Source organism: Monosiga brevicollis, genomic scaffold (assembly GCF_000002865.3).
Source record: "Monosiga brevicollis MX1 MONBRscaffold_9 genomic scaffold, whole genome shotgun sequence".
Lineage (NCBI taxonomy): Eukaryota > Choanoflagellata > Craspedida > Salpingoecidae > Monosiga > Monosiga brevicollis.
Window position 1 is genome coordinate 740,540 of NW_001865046.1, and position 22,745 is coordinate 763,284.

The window sequence follows — 22,745 nt, forward strand, 5'->3', positions numbered from 1 at the left end:
AATAGCCAGATGTTGCAGCTTCGCATTTTCAACGTGCCCGACACATCAGGTTCGATTGACGGCACTCTGACTGGGCTGAGCGCCTTCCTCCTTCCTCCTTTCTCCTTCCTCCTTCCTCCTTTCTCCGCCTCCGCCTCATCATTGTCGTTGTCGTTGTCGTTGCTGTATCGGGGTCATGTGAAAGGCTTGGGTTGTTGGAGCAGGGTCAGCGATCGTGCTTTTGGGGCTCGGGTTCGATGTATCACACACCATCGTCCACGCGAAATAACTGACGTACCGGCTTGGCCCGACTGTTTGTGCGTCCCAGGAGGATGTTGGCACGTACGCATGGTTTGCTGGCCCTGGTGGTGGCCCTGATGGCCACGGGTGCTCAGGCTGATCGGGTGTCCTTTCGCGCCCCGGCCATTCCCCTGGTGACGACTGATCCCTGGATGCAAGTATGGATGGGCGCTGACCAGCTGACGGACACGGAGGCCATGTACTGGGAGGGTGATGAGCGAGCCATGGCCGGCTTTGTGCGCATCGACGGTGATGCCTACCGCTTTCTCGGCAACTGCCAAAAGTACGCACCTATCATGCGCTCAGACCCGTCCATGTGACAGTCCAAATCCATTGTCCCTGGCTCTATATGTCTGACCCTCACAGCTTTGGCTTGCTGCCTTTTCTTTGGTGTTGACAGCGTTTCAGACTGCCCCGCTGCCATGACCCAGACAGACGTGGTGATCAATGCTACGGCCACAGGCGTCCACTTCGCCGATCCCAAGGGTCGCGTGTCACTCGAGGTGGTCTTTCAGACCATGCTCTTCCCCTCCCGCACCGACTTGATGGCCCGTCCCGTCTCCTACGTGGACCTCACTGTCACTAGTCTCGCGGCCCAGTCGCACGCGGTTGAGGTGCGTTTTCTGATGGCAGTTTTTCTTTTTTTGTTCTTCTTTTTAAATTTCCTACTGGCTTGTGCAAGATGGTCTACAAACCTGTTGAACGAGGCCAGTTACGTACGCGCATATCCGATTCAACAATTTGACCAACGCATACGGGTGGCTTGGTGTCGATAGGTTTACTTTGACATGACGGCACAGCACGTGGTTAACACGGTGGATCAGCAAGTGCAATGGAGTACATTCCAGCAAAGCGGTGTTCAAGGCGTTTCAATCTCACACGCTCACCAGGTGCCCGAATGCTGCCCGCCCGTCCGCCGGACCAGTCACATGTCATCTTGTTTGAAGCAGACTCTTTTCGATTGCGCATGTGCTTCTTCCATGATCCCATTTTTTTGTGTTCCCTCACCTGTGCTGGGATGTCGTCTCCGCATCTTTTCATCTCCGCCCGCAACTCACATGGCCTATGTGCTGCCCCTGTAGCAAGCACTGGACGAAAAAGGCGATCGTATTGGCCGCGATTGGGGCTACCTGTACCTCGGTACCCGGGTCAATACCTCGGCCACCTTCCGCGCTGGGGGTGGTGAGGAACAACGCCGGGCCTTTTATACCACGGGTGCCCTGCCTTCTTCCACGGACAACCGGCAACCTCGCGCCGCCCAAGACGACATGCCTGTCGTAGGTGCAGCCTGGGCCACGACGGCCACAGCGAATCCCGCATCCCTTGTTCTACAGATTGCTTACGATGACGTTGCCACAGTGCGTATATACTTCGGACCTCGGCCGTAGCTCGACGATGCTATTGCTCTGCACACTCGCTCGTCGCCTTGCCTCACAGGTTCACTGGCTCGCCTCGTCCCGCAGGTCAACTACTACGGTCATGTGTATCACGGCTATTGGACTCGGCTCTTTGACAACATTTTCGACGTGATGCAACAGGCGGATCATGACTACCCAGCCATCCGGGCACTTGGCGCATCGACCGATGCAGCGGTGCGGGCGGCCAGTGTCGAGGCCGGCGGTGACAAGTACAGCGTCATGACAACGCTGGTGTTCCGACAAGTGCTCGCCGCCACGCAACTAGTCTGGGCTGACGACCGCAACACCACCTGGCTCTTTCTCAAGGAAATTTCGACCAACGGTGACATGCAGACCATGGTACGTCCTTTTTGGAAGGAATCCCATGCGCCATGCAATGCCCGGCTCTGTCTGCAGCCAGGCTATCGAGGGATGCCATGCTTGGTGGAGAGCAGGTTCTTTTGCTTGGTCTCTCAAAACGTGTTCACCTGCCTGCCTGGGGGTGTTAGGATGTCATTTTCCCATCCTCGCCCATGTTGCTGTATTCAAATGCGAGCCTCTTGGCACTGCTGCTGGAGCCCGTGCTGGCCTATGCCAACAATGAAACGAACACGCCGTACGGCAGCCCCTACAGCCCTCATCAGCTGGGTACCTTTCCCATTGCGGACGCCACCACCGACAGTCAAGAGGTTTGTTGGCACGCTTCAGCATGCTTCTCTGGGACCAAGACCAAAAATGTGCTCGTGTCGGTTGGGCCAGCCCTCATGTCTGGCCTTTGGTTGGCGTTGCAATAGCCCATGCCCATGGAGAACACGGGTAGGTTGGCTCGGTTCATGTTTGATGAGTATGGAACAAGCACGGGCAAGCGAGTGTGGGGAGAGGGGTACAGTGCTTGGAATTGGGGGGCGGGGGCAGTGCTGGCTGGCTGGACTGATGCATTGCTGCGGGTTTGGGTCCGCCTGGTAGGCAATATGTTTTTGATGTTGCTGGCCACGGTGCAGCGGACCAAGAGCGCCGACTTTTTCTACCCGCAACACTGGGACTTGCTCACCACCTGGGCCGAATATCTCAACGCCAGCCTGCCCTACCCGGCGAACCAGTGCGTGTCTGTGTTGCTTTGCTTTCAAAGCTCTCGGAATTGTGAAGACGGTGATGGCGATACCCCACCGTTTCTCAGCACTGCGCAGACGCATGTGTTGCCAGAGACTCACGGTGCATGCGCTTTTGCGCCACCTTCTAGGCTGTGCACGGATGACTTTACGGGCCGCCTGGCGAACAACACCAATCTGGCGGCCAAGGGCATTGTGGCGCTGGAGGCCTACGTTCAGCTGTGCCACTTGGTGGGGGCCCCCAACTGCGAGGCTCTCGCGCCATATCCGGCTTACTTTGCCCACATTTGGGAGACGCAGGCTTTGGACACGGAGCCCACGCCCCATTATCGCCTGGCGTACAACATGACGGGCACCTACTCACTCAAGTACAATCTCTTGTGGCAACACATTTTGGACATGGAAGGTGTGTCGTGTGTCGTGTGTTTGTGTGTGCATGTGTTCAGCCAGGTTCCAGGGGCGCAAAACTGCAAAGGATGGGTGGGCGGAAAATTGGGCGTCACGGGAAAGAGTCTCTGGACGGGTTGGCGGCTTGCAGGGCAGCTTGTTTTGAGGTCAGATCTCATGGCACGGCGTGGGGTTGCGGGGCATGGGTGGCGCAGGACCTTTTAATTACTCGACGGTGGCGAGCAATGAGTTTGCTTACTATCGCTCGGTGCAAAACCAGTACGGCACGCCTCTGGACGAACGCCACACCTGGGTCATGTTTGAGTGGCTGGCCTGGGCATCATGCTTTGCTTCGAGCAAGTCTGACTTTCAAGCCCTGTTTGAGCCCACCTTTGACGCTTACAACGCCTCCAGCTCGCGGGTGCCCATGACTGATCTGTACGATTCAATCACGGCGGATGCCAGCATGAACGGGTTCTTTGCCCGACCCGTGGTGGGTGGCGTGTACGCCAAGCTCATTCTGCCCTAAAGCCCGCGCGGCTGCTGGCATTGGCGGTAAACTTGTCACAACAGGTTTTTTCTCTTGATCCCAAATTAAGCCCATTTTCTATAAATAGCGGACGACCTGTTCCTCTTTTCTGAAAAGAGAGAGAGAGTGCGTGAGAGAGAGAGATAAAAGCAGAGAAAGAGAGAGAAAGTGAAAAGCAGAGCAAGAGAAAGAAAGAGAAAAGCAGAGAGAGAGAGCTTGAGAGGGAGAGAAAAACAGAGATGTGGGTTCGCAATTCAATTTTTCAGCATTTTTATTTTTTTGCGGATCTCTTTGACTCCACGCACGCCATTTCTCGGGGCGGGGGCAACTCGTTGACCCCGGGCTGTTGCTGCTGCTGCTGCTGCCAATCTGTAGTGCGGCACTAGGTAGGCTTTGTGTTGGGGGGCTGAGCCTGATTTGATCCCATTGGATCCGGTTTTCTTCGCTTTCTTTGCTTTTGGGTTTGGTCTGGTCCATTTGTTCTGCTGCTGCTCTGTGTTGTTGATGTTGATCGCGAGGCGGGCTGTGAGTTTCCGTTCTGGTGTCAGTCAGCTCTCATGTCAAGTGGATACCGCATTGGCAGGATGCGCTGGGCGTCTGTGGGCTACATCTTCCAGCGTCCGGTGGGGCTCTTCGTGAGCGCGTCAGCACTCTCGACATCACCCGTTTTACCTCCTGTTCGACGCTTCAGCTCGGCTTTGGGTTTGTGCGTGAAGCAGTCGAGCTTGCACCCTTTCCGTGGGTCGACGCTGCCCAGCACTAGTCGTTTGTGGGTGCGTGGCTTCGCTGCTGGCACCAACGCCAGAGCCGCCACCATGTCCGAGTTTGTGGCCGAGCACGCCAAGACCGGGCGCTCGGGCTGCAAGGAATGCAAGCAGAAAATTGACAAGGGTGCGCTGCGGATTGGCAAAGTCACCACCAGTCCCTTTAGCGATGACTCCGACATGACCACCTGGTACCACGACGAGTGCTTCTTTCAAGCGTAAGTGACGCTATGCTGGATCACATCAGTGGATGGATGCGTTGATTGATTGACGATGGAGACCACTGGCGACCAAGCAACCACCAAATGTTCCTTCCTCACATTGCACCTCCTCCTCATATTGCACCTCCACACCCTGCTCGCTTCTTCTTCTGCTGCTGCACATGCACAGACAGCTTCGATCGCGCAAGACGACGGCCAAGGTCGAGACGCTGAGCGATATCAAAAACTACGCCGAGCTGAGCGCCGAGGACAAACAGTCCCTCAAAACCAAGATTGCCGCCTTTGTCGAGGCTTATGCCAACAAGGGCACGGGTGGTGCGGGTGGTGCCAAGGCCAAGCGTCCAGCGGCCGCGACCACGGCCACGGCCAGTCAACCAGGCAAACAGGGTACACTCCCTTTTGGGCACGCACGCCATCACGCCGCGGCCTCGTCAGCCGCTGCCACGGCCTCGGCCGTCTCCTCGGCCGCCACAGGGCCAGCCCTCTCAGCCACGGGTCCATACCACAGCTCAGGGCGCGGGCGAGACAACAGCTTTGCAGCCTTTCAGGAGCTCTGCCGAGATATCGAGGCCCATCCCGGCCACACGGACAAGGGCAACATCATTCGCACCTTCATTACGAAAGGTACATCGGGCCAGGGCTTTACTGGTGACCTCTACCTGGTCATGCGCCATCTACTGCCCCAACACCCCAAGCGCGTGTACAACATGAAGGAGAAGCAGCTCGTCAAGATTTTTAGCGCCCTCTTCCATACCAGTGAGCAGGATCTGACGGAGCATCTGGAGCAGGGGGACGTGTCAGACACAATGGCCAGCTTTTTTGCTACCAGCCAAGGCCTGCGCCCGGCAGCCCAGAGCACGCTCTCACTCGAGGACGTGGAGAACCTCTTGCGGCAACTCGAGAACCGGACCACTATTGATGAACAGACGCGCGTCTTTCGGCAGCACCTGCCTCGCATGACCACGGAGGATTTGCGCTATGTCGTGCGCCACATCAAGCACGATTTGCGCATCTTTGCCGGCTCCAAGATTATCCTCAGTGCCCTCAACCCGGGTGCCTACGAGGCATGGAAGGCATCCAACGACCTTTATGCTCTTGTTCAGCGCTGCCTGAAACACGGTCCAAGCCTCAAGCGCGATGTTAGCGTGCGGGCCAGCCTCATGACCCCCGTCAAGCCCATGCTGGCCGAAGCCTGTCGATCCTACGAAATGGCTGTCCAGAAGGTACTTTTTTTTGACTCGCGCGTACAGTTGTGTGCGGGCCTCCCTTCCTCTTCCTCCCTGTATTTGTGTGGTTGTGGACGACTGGTCTGGTGATTGACCCCTCCCTCCTCCGTGCACCTCGCTAACCTTTTTTTTTTTTTCCCGCTTTTCTTTTCGCGTCTGCTAGTGCCCCAATGGAATTCTGGCCGAGATCAAGTACGATGGCGAGCGCGTGCAAGTGCACAAGCAGGGCGACAACTTTCGCTTTTTCAGCCGCAGCCTTAAAGAGGTGCAGGATCACAAGATCTCCTTTTTCCGAGAAAGCATCCGCCAAGCCTGTCCACACGGACATACCATGATTCTGGATGCGGAGGTGCTGATGGTGGACACCACCACGTCCAAGCCCCTACCCTTCGGCACGCTGGGCGTGCATAAGAAGACGCGCTTCACCAATGCTCAACCCTGTCTGTTCATCTTTGACATCTTGCACTTTAATGGGCGCAATCTCATGGACGAGACCATGGAGGAGCGCCGTCGCCTGCTGACCTCCCACGTGGTTAGCGTGCACAACGAGATTATGTACTCGGAACAAACCGCCATCCCGGACCTGCCCACGCTGCGCGCTCTCATGACCAAGGTCATGCGCGAGAACCTGGAGGGCCTTGTCCTCAAGGACCGCCACTCCGTCTACGAGCCCAGCAAGCGCCATTGGCTCAAGATGAAGAAAGACTACCTCGAGTCGGGGGCCATGGCCGACACGGCCGACCTCGCCCTCCTCGGAGCTTGGTTTGGTACCGGCAGCAAGGGCGGTCTGCTCAGCGTCTACCTCATGGGCTGTCGCGATGACAACGGCGTCTGGCGCACCGTCACCAAGTGCGGCAACGGGTTTGACGATGCCCAGGTGGACGCCTACCATCGCAAGATGTTGCCGCTCATGCAAAAGGTGTCCCAGGACCGCAGCAAGGTGCCGGGTTGGCTGCGCATCGATGAGTCGCGCCTCGTGCCCGACTACATCATTCGCGACCCCAACCAAGCCCCGATCCTGGAGATTGCCGGGGCCGAATTCAGCGAAAGCCGCGCGCACTCGGCCGATGGCATTTCCATCCGCTTTCCTCGCATTGCCCGCGTGCGCTCGGACAAGAACGCCGACACCGCCACCTCCCTCAGCGAGCTCAAGGTCCTCTTCAAGGCCTCCAAAGCCTCTTCGGAGCTCCTACCCAACCTCCCCACCTCGGGCAACATTCCCACCTCGGATCAGGTGTCGGCAGCTGTCGCCGCCGCGCCCCCCGCCTCGTCTGGCAGCGCTCGGCGCCCCGAGCCAGCCCCCAAGCGCACCAAGCGCACGCTTGCCACAATGACGGCCACGGCCACCTCGCCCAAACCACGTTCGTGCCGCCGACGCGCCCCGGATGAGGACGAGGACGAGGACGAGCCCAACGATTACGACCTCAACGACGATTTCATCAACGATGACCTCGATGAGGATGAGGACGAGGACGCGGCCGATAACTTTGAGCTAGACTCAGATGGCGAGGCCCCCCACGTGGGGGACGTGGGCCGGCGCCCACGCTCTACACGCGCCCGCCGCACTCCGGGTGGTCGCGTGCCCTGCTACTACGGTGCGGCCTGCTACCGCCGCCGGCCAGAGCACCGCGTCCAGTTTAGTCACCCCGGCGACCCAGACTACCCCAATTATCGCGACGAGGACGCGGAGGAGGACGAGGACGAGGACGAGGACGGGGTTGCCCAGCCCCACAGCGAGGCTGAGAGTGAGGACGACGATTTTGTTGCTGAGGAAGATCAGGACACTGAACCCGATGAACCTGCACCCCATCTCACGGGCCCACCCGCGCACAAGCGGTCCAAGGGGCACACAGATGATCACAACAGCGGTAAGGCAAGCGCGTTACCTGTTGTTACCTCCCTGACTGGATCATGCCCTCGTGCAGGTGACCTCGCGGTTGGGCACGTGCTTCAGTTGGCCTTCTCACCACCGTTCCGATATAACCGTATGTGGTTGGTGTAGGCACGCACTCCAGTCTGGATTCAGGAACCGGGGGCATGGCCGTGGATGCACTCCCAGACGTCTTCTCTGGTTGCGTCTGCCTCGTCGACGGTTGCAGCGATGCTGGCCGGGCGCGACGAGCCATCATTGCCTTTGATGGCGAGGTGGTCACGTTGGCCGACGACGAGCTGTCACACATTGTCGTGGGCTCGCGCAAGTCTCATGAGTGGCCCCCTGCAGTGCAGCATGCCGTTAAATCGCACCCAGATGCCATTGTAGTGCACGAGTCTTGGCTTTGGGACTCGAGCAAGGCGGGGAAGCGCTTGAGTGAACTCAAGTACAGCGTGTGAGACTCGGGATTCTCACCGCAGCAGTTCAAAGTCGAGTTAATTGAACGTTATGACAATGGTTTGATAGATGCCATGCCTTCTATGGGTTTAAAAACTTGAGCAGTGACGGCAATATACAACACCCCAACATTCAATGGAACAAAAGAGAGAGTAGAAAAAAAAAAAGTTTGCATGTTAAAATGTTCATCACATCGGATTTGCATCCTCTCCATGAAGACAAGCAAGGTCAAGGAGGCAATGATAAAACTGATCAATTCACTCGTGCACCGAGCAGAGTGCAACTAGCATGCTACCATCTGCACACGTGGCCATACGTTGTGTGCACACCGCGTGCGTCATGGGGCGCAGAGAGACACGCCGCGCCAAAGTGTCTTTGCTTCTCGCTTTGGCTCTAACCCTATGTGGCATGTGGGGCGATGAAGGCCAATGGGGACAAGAGTCGGGGCGAGCCCCGGAGCCCCTAGAAGGTCTCATTACACCCAAGATAGACGGTCGCTGTCATCGGAGGAGTGGAGGCGTAGCGTTGATCGGGCCTGCGACTTGGCAGAGCTCCGCGCCTCGCTCACGTGCCGAAACTGAAACGTCACCGTCTCATCCCTAGAGAAGCCGTCCCGATATGCAGGCGAGTCAGATGGTTCCCGCTGCCACTTGTGGAGCCATATCGATGAAGCGAGTTGGAGCGAGGCCGATTAAAAACCTCGGGCACGTACGGAGCTTCAGCCTCTGAGGCCAGCTGGCCTGCTGCGCCCAGCTCGTCTTCGAGCAGACGCAGGTACGTCTCTTGCCGTTGGAGGTCATATTCCAAAAAGTCGAGCTTGTCACGCCAATACTATCAATGGCAAAGAGGTCTGAAGTCAGTGCCAGGATTTGACGGTGCGAGTCTCATTATGCGACCCGCGCCGGCCCACATCGGTTCAACTGGGCATACCTCCAAGGTGGTGCGACCCTCCGCTTTAAACTCTTGCTCGCGCTCGCGATGCGTCCTGGACGGAGGAGAAAACAGAAAGCGGGGAGGGGAAGAGGACGGGTAGATGCGATCAGCAAGCATGGGCGCGAGATGACGCAGCGGCACCATGGGTTCTTATCGTACTGGAGCTGCTTGCGGGTACGGGCAATGTTGCTACGATAGCGTGCTCGCATTTCAATAGGAGTCTCCGTTGTTTTCGACTCAGGCATGATGGGCGTCTAAGTACCAGTCAACATCATTGTTTGAGCGTTCGCGGCCATCAAACGTAATGCAATGAACCAAAAACTCGACTCAAAAAAAGCATGCGAGCAGACGTACCCGAAAACCATGTCGAGCTGCGGTGACGGGAGCCGGCAAGGGAGGCGCCGACTCAAATGCGGCAACCCGATTGATAGCCTTGATCCATGCCTTGAGTGCATCGACGGATCTAGGAGGACCAGCATCAAGAGCGAGTCGCCGAGCACAAACCACGGGGTCGGTGGCCAGCACAAGGTTGAGATGCATGCCAGGAACGACAAGCCCCTCACACAGGCCAGGCCTCATCAGCATCCCAACAACCCGGCAACACTTCAAGGCCAGGCTGTTCTCTCCCCAAACGTACGGTAGCTGCATGAGCAGCGATTGGCCAGAGCCCACTCGCAGGCGCATGACAAAATCCCGCTTCTCGTAGTCCAGGGCCGCGCTGCGTGGTGGGTGTGTCAAACCAGGCACGAGTCACGTCCAGTGGTAAGCTGCTGGCGTGGGTACGGGCGGAGGGACGGGTTTGGTTGATTTCAGTTCCCAATGCGCGCTACGCACGTGGCCAGCCCATGACGGATGTTGATGGCGTCGTACATGTTGCGCGTTGAATCAGAGGGCAACAGCGGCTGCAAGTTGGCCGCATGAGTGAGACTCGCGTTTGTTTGTTGGCTAGAGGCCAGAAGAGGGCGCGGGTGACGGACCTGATACTTGGGTTCATGAAAGACGAGACGATGGCCATGAAGAGCGGCATACAGTTGGTGCCAACCGCGTTGGCCTCGGCGGCAGCGCGTGCCTCCAATCGTGGTGAGGTCCTTCCTGCACCATTTCCGAATGTTTACAGCCATGCGTTGTTATTCCAGAGAGTGTCGGCGCTTATGACAAGCACGACGGATGGTTCATGGACGTACCGAACTACAAAATCGGTCAGCTTGGCTGGGCCAATGGGCTCATCCGAGTAGAAAATGCGAAGGAACATGTCCGGGCGCTTCGGCGCCTGGGAGGGCAAGATAAATAGACAAACGTGAGGCTGGGACTCGAGCAGCCAGCCAAATAGTTGTCTCATCCAATCAGTTGCCCTTTGTACGCACCGCAGTAATGCTACGTGCAGCGGGATCCAGCTCTGCCAGGGGATACGAGGAGCAAGAAAACGAAAAGTCAAGTCCAGCAAGGCGCGCGCAACACACCCGAAGCCCGGAGGGGATTGTGACAGTGCCGGGCAGGCGTAAGCAAACGGTATTCACCTCCGGCTTGTTGGACGTCGTCCGTCTGATGAATCAGCTCGTCGTTGCGGATGCTGTCATAAACCTATGCCGGGTCGTCGCAGAGGTTAGACTAGGCTTTGTCGAGTGTAGCGTTGAGATGGACCTGACCTTGCGCAGGGTATCCATGGGAAAGTCAGCCCCATCCATCATGCCACTGAGGTTCTGGGTGAAGGCACGAAAGGTCATGGGCTTGCCATTCTGCGATGGGTCCCCAGTATTGTTGGTACCAACGTGGCATGGCAAATGAGCAAAGCAAAGCCAGTTCGCAGACTGGGGATGAGGCGCCAGCGAATGCCGGTGCACAGCGAGCCCGACGCACTCGATTGCGGGAGTGAAGATCACTGTTGAGGAGAACGGTGGCCGAAGCCAGCACATGCATGGCGTCAGCTGTGCAATCGGGTTCATTTTGCTCATGGTAGCGCTCTGTAAAAGCTGCACGACGGTTTGAACAAGACATTGTCAGAGGACGGCGCAAGCCGGCAGCAATATTCCCGAGCATGTCAGGGACCCCATGCAACAAGCCATGCCAGGATCACACGAAAACTTTGTACCGTAAAGGACGCGATCCACTTCAGCCGCTTCACCCGTGAGAACGATCCGCTGCAGCAACACCCTGAGGAAGGCCATGGCATGAGGGGCGTTGTGGTCAAGATGGATCGAGGCACGGCGGGAGGCCAGGCGATGGGGATGGAATGCAGGTGAACATGGGACTTGACACAACGCGCGTTCACTGGGCGAGTTCCCACAGCGAGGTGATGATTCGCGGCATCGGAGGGTTTGTCGTGCGTACCGCATCGCTGAGACCAGATCCAGGTCACGAAAATCCATGAGGCTCATGTAGCAGCGGCGGAGGCAATCGCTAAAGTCACTCCTATTTCAAGTTTGTTGGAGGTCAAAACAAGGAACAGGGGCAAGGGGGCAGGGCAAGGGATCCTGCTCCAGAAGTACGCAAGCAAAAGGACCTGGGCACGTACTTTCCACCGAGTTCGCGCATGACATCATAGCGGGTGTAGCCGGACAACTCCTTCATGGCATGGGCTTGCTCGCGGGCGCGGCGCATGAGATCTTCATTGTAGATGGAGCTGGCCGTAACAGATGCCATCTTGTATCTTTTAGGCACCGGGGAGAGGGCCCACCGGGTTCTTGACGCTGTGCCAGAGTCCAGACGGAGCGCGGAGCAGGGTCTGTTGGTTTCAGCAAAAGCCGATGAGATCCAAAGGTGAACCACTGCCACTGCGACGAGATGCGGCTGACCTCACAATCTACAGGATGAGACTTGTGAAAGTAGATCCGTATCCTCCGAGCTGGATACTAGCACGGTCCTGGATCGCTCTCTGCAGTGGTCCGTCCCTTCTCCTCTCATCAACAAGCCCTCGGCTGCCGTTTGCGCCCCACACACCCCCCAAAAAATGGAAGAAGACGCGCTTGTTAACTTCCGAGAACACAGGCATGTGCCCATAATCTAAATTACTGCCCCTGTGCCCCTCGTAAGTATAATACTTACACTTGTTTTGCTTATTCTGTGTGCTGTTGTCCCTCTCCGCCTTTTTTGTTGTTTTTGTGTTTGCGTCTCTCTTTTCTTCTCTCTGTGTCTCTGTGTCTCTCTGTATCTCTCTGTGTCTCTTCTCTCTTCTCTCCTCTTCTCGCGGTCTTCTCTCTTCTCTTCTTGCTGTCTCTCTCTTCTCTCTCTCTCTCTCTCTTCTCTCTCTGTGCTGCTGCTTGATGGTAAGAGGGCAGCGGGGGTTGTTCGGTTCAAGTATCATATCATCGCCCCGCGCACGCGCGCCGTACAGCGGCATGGCGCAGCGGACTAGTAGCATCAGCCAGTCTGCGGCCAAGGCCAAGCAATGGATTCGCTCAAAGCTCAAGCGCGACGAGGCTGAGGCCTCGCCGTTTGCCCATTGGCAAAAGTAGGTGTTTTCCCTTCGAGAGGGCGGGCGGGGTTACCAACCGAATGCCGAACCAGCCCGCTCATGACTTGAAACGCACGCGCGCGCGCAAATCGTGGCTTGCCATCACAGCACCATTGACACCAAGACCCTGCTGCGCATTGACAAGAACACCGAACGACTCATCACGCTGTGTCAGGTACAACCAACGCGTTCGCCCACAAAGCCGCACCCAACTCACGCGGGATCACACCCGCACTCACGCGGGATCACACCCGCAATTGCGCCTACTCTTGCGATTCGCTCGCCAAAAGTTGGCCTTTTGGCATGGTCAACGCCCCCTTCCCCCCGCATCGTCCTGATCCCACCTGGTCATGCCCCGCCCTCTGGGGACGTCGCCTTGGCCGTAGAATCCGCGCCTGAATCTTAAAAACAGTCCGCCCTTCCTGCAAGGCATACTTTTTGACACCCGCGAACACTTGCACGCCCTCTTTGAGCGCAATCCCCTCGAAGCCCTACGACAAAACGCTTTCGTCTCCATCTTCCTGATCAAATTCCTGTCGCACTGCAAGCGGGCGAGCAACCTTTTCAAGGAAGCCGGCGATCGCATGGAGGATGAGCAATCTGAAGATCGGCGTGAACTCAATCGGGTTGGTCCATACCCACACCCTCGTGTGGCTCACCAGCAGGGCACGCACTCTCTTATGCTGCTTCACACCAAAGATGTACCCTCACCTGCCCTTTGACCTCGGCTTTGCACGCAGTTGACCCTCGTCTTCTCTCACATGCTCGCCGACTTCAAAAGCCTGACTCAGGACGCCAAGCTTGATGCAGACTTTCTTATCGTCAAGATTGGTGCCCGCGAGTTCTGGAACGCGGCCTTCCCTCATCGGTGTGCCCCATGCACCCTCTTGACGAGCGAGCCTTGATGTCACATCTTGCTGCCCTGGGTAACCCTCCACAAGCGTTCTGCTGAATATTGGTTGTTCGTTCTCATTGCACCAACCGTGTTGCTTTCATGCCCAGCTCCATCGTGCCATGGGGAGAATTTCTCCATCAGCTGAAGAAGGTGCACGAAATTGGCGAACCAGAGGAGGCTGCCTTGAAGAAGACCATGGTCAGTGGACGCGCCTCTGCCCACCTGCCCCCCTCCTTCGGCGCGTACCTCTGATGTACCCACCCTTGTGTGCTCCTCTGCGCGCCGTGTTAATGTAGGACATTACGGAGAACGATCACATCTCAGCCTTTGAGTTTGACGTTTTCACGCGCCTCTTCCAGCCATGGAAGCAGCTCATCAACAACTGGAGCCTGATTGCCATCCGCCACCCGGCGTACCAAGCCTTCATCACTTACGATGAGGTCGAAGCCACCCTGAGCAATCACCGCCACAAGCCTGGGTCCTACGTCTTCCGCCTGAGCTGCACTCGCCTCGGTCAATGGGCCATCGGGTTTGTGGCCAAAGACGGCCAGATTGTGCAGACCATCCCCCAGAGCAAGTCCCTGTATCAGGCCTTGATTGACGGTGCCGAGCAAGGCACCTTTTTGTATCCCAACGGCGAGGTGAGAGGTCTCACGCAAAATCCGCGCGCATTGACGAGTGTTTGCATCCAGCAGCTCACGGCACCCCACTGAATGGACGTAATTGCACAGGATGCCAACCCAGACATTGCACAGCAAATCAGCGTGACACCACAAGAGCGCATCAAGGTGTGAACTTGACTGCACTGCAGATTATTACGAGCTGCACCCGGCAGCCAACTCAAGTCGCCAACCTCATCTCTTCTGCTCTCCTGATGACACCAGGTGACGCAAGAACAATACGACATTTACTGCCAAATTGACACGACCTTTGAAGTGTGCAAAATTTGCAATTCCAACTTCAAGAGGCACGCCTCGCTTTGTGGGATCCCGCTCGCAACCTGGCCATCCAGATCACCTGTCGCGCCTTGGCATGTCCTATTCAAGCGTGCCCATCTTCTCTTACCGTTCACTTGCGTGCCTGGGTACCTCTGTGCAACAGCGTACGCATTGATCCGTGCGGGCACCTGCTCTGCCACCAGTGCTTGCGCAAGTGGATTGATTCCAGCAATACACCAACCTCCTCCGCAACAACCTGCCCCTTTTGCCGCAAACAAGTGCTTAGCACGGAAAGCGTCACCATCCAGCCTTTTAATCCCTTTGTACGTCTTGCCCTAGATCTACTCATGTGGCAACACCTGTCAGAGCTTCTGCGTCGTGCCAGGCGGCAGTGTTGTTGTCGAATACCCGCCCCGCCTTGCTCTTCCCATCGTCACCGCCTTTCTCACCAGCCGCCCATCATATAGGGTGAAGACGACGATGAAGTAGATCTGGATGGCGATTTGGAGGGCCTGTATGACAATAGCGAGGTTGACAACGATCTCGAAGATGTTGATGCTGTCATCGCTCAAGGTATAGCATTTCGTACGCGTGTTCTTGTGTGTGTGTTTCTCTGCGTCTCTCCTTTCTACTTTCATTCACCCTCATCAACGTCCTCGCTTTCAACTTGTAGCTTCTATCGCCGCTCCGCCACCGCGACCTGCCTCTGCAGGCGTACCCATCCATCACCGACGTCCGCCCCCGGTTCCCTCTGCGTCACAGGGAACACCTCCACGGTAGGTTGCCGGGCTATCCCTTCCCTTGTCTTGGCTTGAGCTGTCTGGACTACTGCCACCCGGTCTTTGGAATGTATCTCTTTCTTTATGGGCCTACAGCCATTTGTTCTCCTGACCACGCTGCTGCACCCGACATTGCCCAGCCGAACTGTCTCGACCGGGGATCAACGCGTCGCTGGAGTGGCCCCAGATGAGGTCTTGCTGCTTGAGCTGCAGAATATGGGGTTTGAACGCGAGGCGGCCGCAAAGGCCCTGCGCATCTCTCGAAACAGCTTGGAGGTCGCAACAGATATCCTGTTACAATTTCCTGCGTGAGAAGGCCACGCCACCTCAGTTGCTGTTTCAAAACAGGCTTCAAAGTGCAGTGCTCGCGTCGGGCCAGGTCAATTTGATTCAATTTTTCTTAACGACGTTTGCTGCGCTTGCGGCTGCGGCGTCTTGCTTGATAGTCCTCGTCGTCACTCTCCTGTGGCAAATGCCCGAAGCAAGTGAGTCTTTGGAGTTTGAGAAGTGAGGCAGCGACAATAGGCAATGAATGCGCGGAGCCTTGGGTTTCCATGCAGCATTGAATCTCCCATAGTCTCAATCTTTGGTTCTGCCTTGTGATGATGCGGTCAGCGTGCCCGCCTGTTTTTTTTGATTTGTCTTCTTCAATGAGTGGGGGCAGATGGAATGCTTATCACCCCAAACTTAAAGTGATGTTTCCGGATCGTCCCAAGCCAATCGAGCGACAATCTCATCCAACAAACTGGAGAAGAAGAGGGAGGGGGAAAGAAAGACAACATACTTGATCAAGCAAGCCATCGTCACGTTTGCCTTGGGTGCGCAGGTACTGGGTTGAAGCCCTGCAATAAGTACGTGCAGCGACGCGTCCAAATAAACAATCAGCTCAATCAAGGATGCGAGGCAGCCGCACATACAAGCAGTCAAGACTGTTTTACCCGATGCGAGACACTTGGCTTATATCCGTCACGTGCGTCACGGCACTCGGGGCCAGTGAAGCTGCGTCGTCAGAGTCCATGTGGTCTTCATCATCCTCCACGTCTGAATGGCGGGTCGTCATGGCATCATCTGATGTCGCTCCATGAGAGGTGGGAGAAGCGCCGCGTTTCTCAACGGGTTGACGGCGCTGTCCCAGCGAATAAGCCATTGAGACCACACGAACAAGCCACAAGGAACAGATGAGCAAGATGCAAGCAATTGATCAGGCAGTTTTCTACGCGCAAGATCTGGACATGCTCTGGCTCCTAGTGTGAGATTGGAAAGAGGGGATTGACTGACCTGACGAGCTGCAGCTCGTTGAAAGATGGGTGCTGCATCGTTGGCAGACATAGGCGTCGCATCCGAGGCTCGTTGCACCGTCAAACTAGCTGAAGCGCGAGAGCCGCCTCGCTGGCGCGGGGCAGCATTGATACTGTTTCGTGTGCCACCAGCTTGTGCTGAACGGGAAGAAGTCCGCCCTCGCGAGCGGGTGGGTGCTGGCGCCACTACTGCAGCTGTGTCCACTGAACCTTGACCCGCACGCGCTCGTCCAGAAGGTGCAGCCCGAGTCGATGTACCTGCACGTGATGTGCGACTTGAGCCGGCGGCTGAGGTCGGTGGGGGATCCTCGAGAGCGGCAGGTCGTAATTCATCAACCTCAGGCAACTGCAATGTGTCCGTGAGTGTGCAAAAGAACAGTCAAGCACCACGGCCATGTGCAAGCAAGGCAACATTGAGCAACCGCCAGCGAAAGAGAGCGTATTCCATGCAGGGATCGCGTCAAACTACTCCTGTTGACTTGGAGCTGATCAAGATACTTACATCCTCACTCAAGTGGCGCTGCTGAATAAGCTCGGTCTTGACATATCTGCAAGTGCCCAAGAGTGACAGCAGATGGGTAAGGGCCAGCCTGATCTGGGCCAGGCTTGAGGAGTCCAGAACGATACTAACTCGGCCACGGCAGAGTTTTCCTCGTGCTCCACAAACTTCTGTAAGACGCGTCGTAGACCCTCCGGGCGGAGAACTCGCAGCTGCATGCGATCCAACTGCAACAGGTCGCTGATGGCAACTCTGCGGAGAAGCAATTCAACATGAGAACATGTTCGAGAACAAGAGGAGCGTCAAATGGCTAAATCAATCACGCCAAGACGAAACACCGAGTTGAATCTTGCGGCTGGGGTGGTATCACATACTGGGCTGCGTCAGGGCGAAGCGGTCGATCATCGATGGGGTCGGTGGCTGATCCTTGAATATCTAAGTGAGGATTTTCCCGACAGGCAGAAAGGCATCAAATCTGGCAACGCCACAATAAGGGACAGCAAGGTACTTAGTCTCGTAAAACTCACTGCTGGTTGAGCGCAGTTTGCGGCGATGGAAGAGGAGGATGTCCTTTGGATTGGCCACCTTGTCTACGTATTTTTGTCCAAAGCGTTGGGAGCTGATGGTCGGGTAGCCCCCTGAGTAGTCGACCTAGTACGAAGCATGGTCATGCGTGCACCATGAACTACGACAGCCGGCGATGGGGCTATAGAGACGTGGTTTGCAGCGCCACCTACGCGCAAGCGAATCAAAGGTAGCTTGATGGCATCTGCGTCGCCGAAACGGGCTTGGTAGTTTTCCGCCGACCGCCGGATCAGCTCATGCACCTGTCGAGTCCAGTAACGGATTGCGATCATACCACAGACAAAATGATTGGAAGAGAATAGCAACAGGTATTGAAATACAAAAACGTGCAATGAATCAAGTGACAAAGCTCATCTTTGCGCATGCGCACAACAACATCAAGAACGCCCCGCCCCCCCCCCGGCATAAATGTCAAGTTGAGAGAGCTTGCCTTGGAGTCCAAAAAGCTTTCGAGAACGGCTGTCGTGCAATCAGGTCCAAGGTCGTCCTCCTCATCCAGTACCATGTCCGCAAACTCAAAGGGACGCACGGTGCGCAGGGGCTTTTTCTTGAGTCGATACTTTGGTTGCAAAGACGACGGGTCCTCGCCCCGCAACGCAACTTCCAGGATGCCAACATGCCTACCACGGTCAGAAATTAGCCATATCAGTCAGCATGGAAGACTTACACCCCAGGTCAAGCCAGGGTCGCGTGGTAGGGGGCTGACTTGGGTTCAGCTTCGCCGGCGCTGAGAGCGGTGGCAACGGTGGAGCCCGGTTGAGTGATGGCCGGTCGGTTTTCTTGAGAGACGACCTCAATCTCACACTTGTGCTCGTGGCCCCACACAATCAGGTTCATGTCAGCGGGCAGAAAGGATTCAGGAATGTAGTTTTTCTCGCCGTGTTTGACTCTACGGCGGCAACGAGCAAGGTAAGTGGTGGCGCCGCCCGGCGACGCTCATGCGCGACGCGGGGTGCTCCCATCTTCAGCAGACAGGGCAGAGAACGCCTTGGGGCAGACAGACCGATTTTGATGGATGACAAGAATTTTGAACCAGTTGTCGCCCTCGGGCTGGGCAAAAGAGATACGACGTTCCAAGAAGATGCGATGGAGACGTTCGTCGCGGATTGAGCCAATGCCGTAGAGGGCCAACTTTGTGTTTTGCTTTTGAAGGCAGATGGGAACGACATGGATCTTGTCAAGGTCCATGACTTGGCCAAAGTGGTTAATCACGTTGGCAGAGCTCAAGAGGTCGAGAGCACAGAGGCCAGCGTCCTGCGTGGAGGGAGCGCGAGGCAGAGCCGGGGCATGGTCTGTGAATGTCCAGATTCAAGGATCCAGGGCCCACGCCATTGGTACCATGGCATTGGCAGCGCGTGTTGGGTGTTGGGCAAGGCACGAAACGTACACCCTGGGGATCGTCATGGTTGCCGTGGATAGAAAAGACGGGGAGGCTGACATTGTAATTGGGATCTTCAAAGTTGTAGCCAAAGGCCGTCTTGATGCTATCTGTGGGGTCGGACAGGGCCTGGAAACGCAAGGGCCGGTCACCCAGGCAGAACTGGCGAAAGAGGGTCATGGTTTGGTGCAATACAAATCGCGGCGGCTGGTTGTCATGAAAAAGGTCGCCGGCCAATAGCATAAAGTCCACCTAAAGGCACGCCGCAGGAGCAGATGACTGTTGAGATCAATGGGTGGTTCGCGACTCGGCCGTGCGCGCTTGAACGCAAAGCCAAAAGAATTCAGGTGTAAGAGCTCAAATCATCTGCTCACATTGTTACCGATGGCCAGTTCCAATACTTCTTGCAAGGTTTCAAGGCTGTCGAGGCTTCGTGTCGGGTCGTTTTTGGCGTACCCCAGATGCATGTCCGTGGCGACTAGAATACGAAAGATATTGTCGTCGGCTGGTGCAGCCATCTTGACGTTTTGGGCGCCTGGGAAGAGGGCGCAGATAATTGCAGCTTTTCAAGTCATGTGGAAGCTGGGGCCATCAAGCAATCGCTCCTTCACATCCGCATCTGCCGGCCTCACACTGCCAAAAAGGCCAACCAGAAAAGAAAAAAAAAAAAAAATCAGGGTTGCTGACTCAGTTTTGGCGGGAAAACTGCCTTTTTTTGTCGACAAACCGACAACGGGGTTTAACGGCCAAACACATGACTGCTTCAAGCTGTTCGTTGACAAAGCAAGCTCACACATCTTTTCTTTTTTTTTTTTTTTCTTTTTTTTCCTGTCTTTTGTTTGTTTCAGACTTGTTTTCATGGCTGTCATCATGTCGAGTCGAATTGCTTGAATTGGGGTGGGCTGGGCGCTTGGGCAAAAGATACGGTCAGAACTCGGGTTCTCACTGGTATTGACGGTCAGGCTAATCCTTTTAGCACAGAGAGAGAGAAAGAGAGAGAAAGAGAAAGAGAGAAGATACTAGTCATCAGGTGTTAGGTTTGGGGCACCACTGCTTCTTGAAGCAGCCGAGGTAGCACGATGCCGGAGGCGTGACCAGACCCGACCCAGTCGCGATTGGCGGCGAGTTGGGAGGTCCTGGTCTCCATGGAGGGTCATGGACATGTAGAGAGGCTCTTGTATATCTGCTAAACTCTCATCACGTGGCGCTTCAGCTTCTGGTGCCTCCATCAGGTTTGTCATGGTCAAGGGCGCGGGAACGAGCTCAGATGTGTGCCACGGCTTGGCATCGGAGGGGCAAGTGTTCTCGTCAGCTGCCAAGGGATAGGTGAGACCCTGAACGCGACGGAGAGGATGATGCAAGGGGGTGGCTGGCGCTGCGCAGTTGGCATCGCGCAGAGTGCGATGGTGCGATGACTGGCCAGCTCGAAATATGGTGCGCGCCAATATGGCGCGGCGGAGAAACGACGATGAGACGGGGGCGGCAGGCCGCTGCAACCGGTCGTCCGGGTTAGAGCCGGTGGGTGAAGGTAGGGTAGCTGCAATGCTCAGGGCATCGGGGGACACGGGGCCAAGAGGTGTGCCAACCAGCCAAGGAATCGGCTCCGCAGGCGTGACGGGGGCAGAAGATAGGGCGGGCGAACAGGGGGCCGGGGTGGCCGGTAAGGATTGACGTGCGGGACTCGCCAAGGCGAGGAGGCTGACATCAGGAAAGGTAGATAGAGCCGCCGGTGCCGGCGAAGCATGAGCTTCCGGCTCATCGGTCATAGAGGGGGCTACATGGTGCAGTGGTCGGTGGGTAGCTTCCAAGTCTTTGGTGGGATGAACACCAGCAGCCAGACTGCTAGATCGTGCTAAGGTCACTCAAGTGGTGTTTGGCTCTCGCGTCAGGACACGGCTCGAGGCAAGTCCATTAAATGGCCACCTGCAGGGGAGAGTGGGCTTACCGAGCAAGGCAGTCTGAAACCAGCTGTGGGGCACGTTTGTGGGAACGACGTGGCGCCCCAAGCCCAATTCGGTTCGCCACACGGCCGCATCGGTTGTCACTTGCAACGCCTGGCAACAATAGGGCAGCCACCAAGGGTGAGGTTATACCCGTTGGTGGTTACGGTGCGCGGGAAAGATGAGCGCGCGGGTGCGAGAGCTGTGGCCTCAGACCTGCGAGATGGCGCCGTTCTGCACCAATAAAAGGGCGTAAGCATCAAAAGCCAGCAGCAATAGTAGCTGTTTTGGTCGAGGGCAAACGCTGTGGCGAGTCGGGCAGTGAGAAAGACAGCTGATAGGATTAACAGAGGGGAGGCATTGCTAGCACGGGAAGGGCGCCTAATTTGAGAGCCAACCACGTACGCGTCATAAATATCGAGACCTCGCGAGGGGATGGTCTCTGTGCTGGGGGCCAGCTCGGTTAAGGTTTGACATGGACAGGACCAGAGGCACGCGGGCTGCGGGTCGGACACCCAAAGCGCTGGGCCTGCTTCATCCAGCACCGTTCCGAGCAGGTCGCCCAAGTGCGCAAGGAGCTCAGCGCCTTGCTCAAAGCTCTCGGGCACGTTGGGACGGGAAGGATGACCTTGAAGCAAGGCGAGACAGCAGAGCCGCTCCAACTGTGCGAAACGATCAGGGATGAAGACAAGTAGTGATACCATGAGAGGAACTGATATAGCACAGAGGTGAACTTTTGGTTTATTCAGGCTTAGGCTTCAATCTGTGCTTTCAATGAGAATGAAAGTGGCACAATAACAAGACATAGGCTACCTACTTCACGCCAGAGGTTCAAGTAGGGCACGCGCAGGCTGGCCAAGATGGCACGCAGGGTTTCTGGCTCAAGGGTGGCACGCCGGGAGACCAAAAGCCAACTCAAGGCTCTCGCTGGAAGAAGTTTGAGAAGGTTGGGATAGACGGCCCATGTATGCAGAGCATCAGGGGTCAGATTTCCAGGTGCTTGTTGGCCAAGCAGGGGCGTGGGCACCTCGGCCATGGCCGTCTATGGGACAGCACGCGCAAGCGTCAGGTCACAGGTGCTTGGGTATGCCGAGTACATGTCTCTTGGGCCACCAAGTGTGCAGATGTTGCCATGTTGGCCCCAGCAGAAGCCGCTGCGGGGAGGGTATAAGAGAGACCGAGATGGGGCCGAGCAAATCGCCAAACCTGAATAAGGACAAGGACGGCAGTAGTCAGAGGCTGGCGGTGATGAAGCCATAGTGCTCGGTGTTGGCGGGCTTGGATACGCTCGAGGATTGCCAGTAGAGCCTGGAAGAGCTCATTGTGGTGGGGTAAGAGGGATACCAGATCCCAGCGGTTGGTGCGGATGGCAAGGAGTGTCAGCTGACACTGGCTGACGACAACATGGAGCTATCCTCAAAGCAAAAAGGGCCGTTGCGTCAGGAAGGCGAGGCTGGTGCATGATGGATGGCAGCACCACCCCCGAATGAGGAGAGAGCGGGGAGTGGGGAGGGGTGAACAATTTGACGGGGCTGTTCCGGGGGCTCGAACACGAGTAGCCAGTACCTGGGTTGAAAGACGAATTGGTGCGCCTGGTTGCTGATGCAGATCCCTGTTCTGCCTGGTGTAGTGGTTCACAAGACTGGCGAGATTGTCCATGTGGCTGGTGATTGCAGGCTTGGACAGAAGCTTGAGGCGCAGCGATCCTCTTGATGTAGACCAGCCAATGCACTTGCGGGCAGAGCGTGTGCGCGCGGGTACCCCAGATTTGCGAGTGTGCAGGTGAGGGGGGGGGGGGGGGGGGACCA

The 22,745-nt window shown here is 56.5% G+C and overlaps 5 protein-coding genes across 5 annotated transcripts; 3 read left to right on the forward strand and 2 right to left on the reverse strand.

Moving 5' to 3' along the window:
- Positions 1-311: 311 nt before the first annotated feature.
- Positions 312-3,701, forward strand: MONBRDRAFT_25237 (uncharacterized protein; the record flags this gene model as incomplete). Its single annotated transcript, XM_001745495.1, has 10 exons — positions 312-562; positions 680-893; positions 1,056-1,169; positions 1,362-1,637; positions 1,743-2,036; positions 2,186-2,365; positions 2,471-2,492; positions 2,643-2,775; positions 2,917-3,191; positions 3,388-3,701. The coding sequence occupies 10 exons, from the start codon at positions 312-314 to the stop codon at positions 3,699-3,701; spliced, it is 2,073 nt and encodes a 690-aa protein (XP_001745547.1).
- A 584-nt stretch (positions 3,702-4,285) lies between these two features.
- On the forward strand, positions 4,286-8,243 carry MONBRDRAFT_25238 (uncharacterized protein; the record flags this gene model as incomplete). Its single annotated transcript, XM_001745496.1, has 5 exons — positions 4,286-4,683; positions 4,856-5,073; positions 5,161-5,909; positions 6,076-7,780; positions 7,915-8,243. The coding sequence occupies 5 exons, from the start codon at positions 4,286-4,288 to the stop codon at positions 8,241-8,243; spliced, it is 3,399 nt and encodes a 1,132-aa protein (XP_001745548.1).
- Positions 8,244-8,716: 473 nt separating this feature from the next.
- On the reverse strand, positions 8,717-11,814 carry MONBRDRAFT_25239 (uncharacterized protein; the record flags this gene model as incomplete). The annotated part of the gene is made up of 16 exons (XM_001745641.1): positions 8,717-8,840; positions 8,954-9,072; positions 9,172-9,226; positions 9,334-9,428; positions 9,529-9,637; positions 9,812-9,892; positions 9,915-10,000; positions 10,152-10,266; positions 10,359-10,444; positions 10,539-10,570; positions 10,635-10,755; positions 10,821-10,910; positions 11,032-11,144; positions 11,264-11,325; positions 11,503-11,583; positions 11,687-11,814. 16 exons carry the CDS (start codon positions 11,812-11,814, stop codon positions 8,717-8,719), a joined length of 1,497 nt encoding a protein of 498 aa, XP_001745693.1.
- A 695-nt stretch (positions 11,815-12,509) lies between these two features.
- On the forward strand, positions 12,510-15,549 carry MONBRDRAFT_36983 (uncharacterized protein; the record flags this gene model as incomplete). The annotated part of the gene is made up of 12 exons (XM_001745497.1): positions 12,510-12,622; positions 12,734-12,800; positions 13,012-13,251; positions 13,366-13,493; positions 13,628-13,718; positions 13,880-14,161; positions 14,252-14,308; positions 14,405-14,487; positions 14,622-14,781; positions 14,926-15,031; positions 15,132-15,234; positions 15,378-15,549. 12 exons carry the CDS (start codon positions 12,510-12,512, stop codon positions 15,547-15,549), a joined length of 1,602 nt encoding a protein of 533 aa, XP_001745549.1.
- Positions 15,550-15,637: 88 nt separating this feature from the next.
- Positions 15,638-19,515, reverse strand: MONBRDRAFT_25241 (uncharacterized protein; the record flags this gene model as incomplete). Its single annotated transcript, XM_001745642.1, has 15 exons — positions 15,638-15,700; positions 16,022-16,079; positions 16,176-16,363; positions 16,516-16,673; positions 16,794-16,881; positions 17,038-17,083; positions 17,167-17,286; positions 17,409-17,469; positions 17,562-17,685; positions 17,772-17,861; positions 18,122-18,239; positions 18,326-18,508; positions 18,623-18,873; positions 19,007-19,249; positions 19,372-19,515. The coding sequence occupies 15 exons, from the start codon at positions 19,513-19,515 to the stop codon at positions 15,638-15,640; spliced, it is 1,935 nt and encodes a 644-aa protein (XP_001745694.1).
- Positions 19,516-22,745: the final 3,230 nt, after the last annotated feature.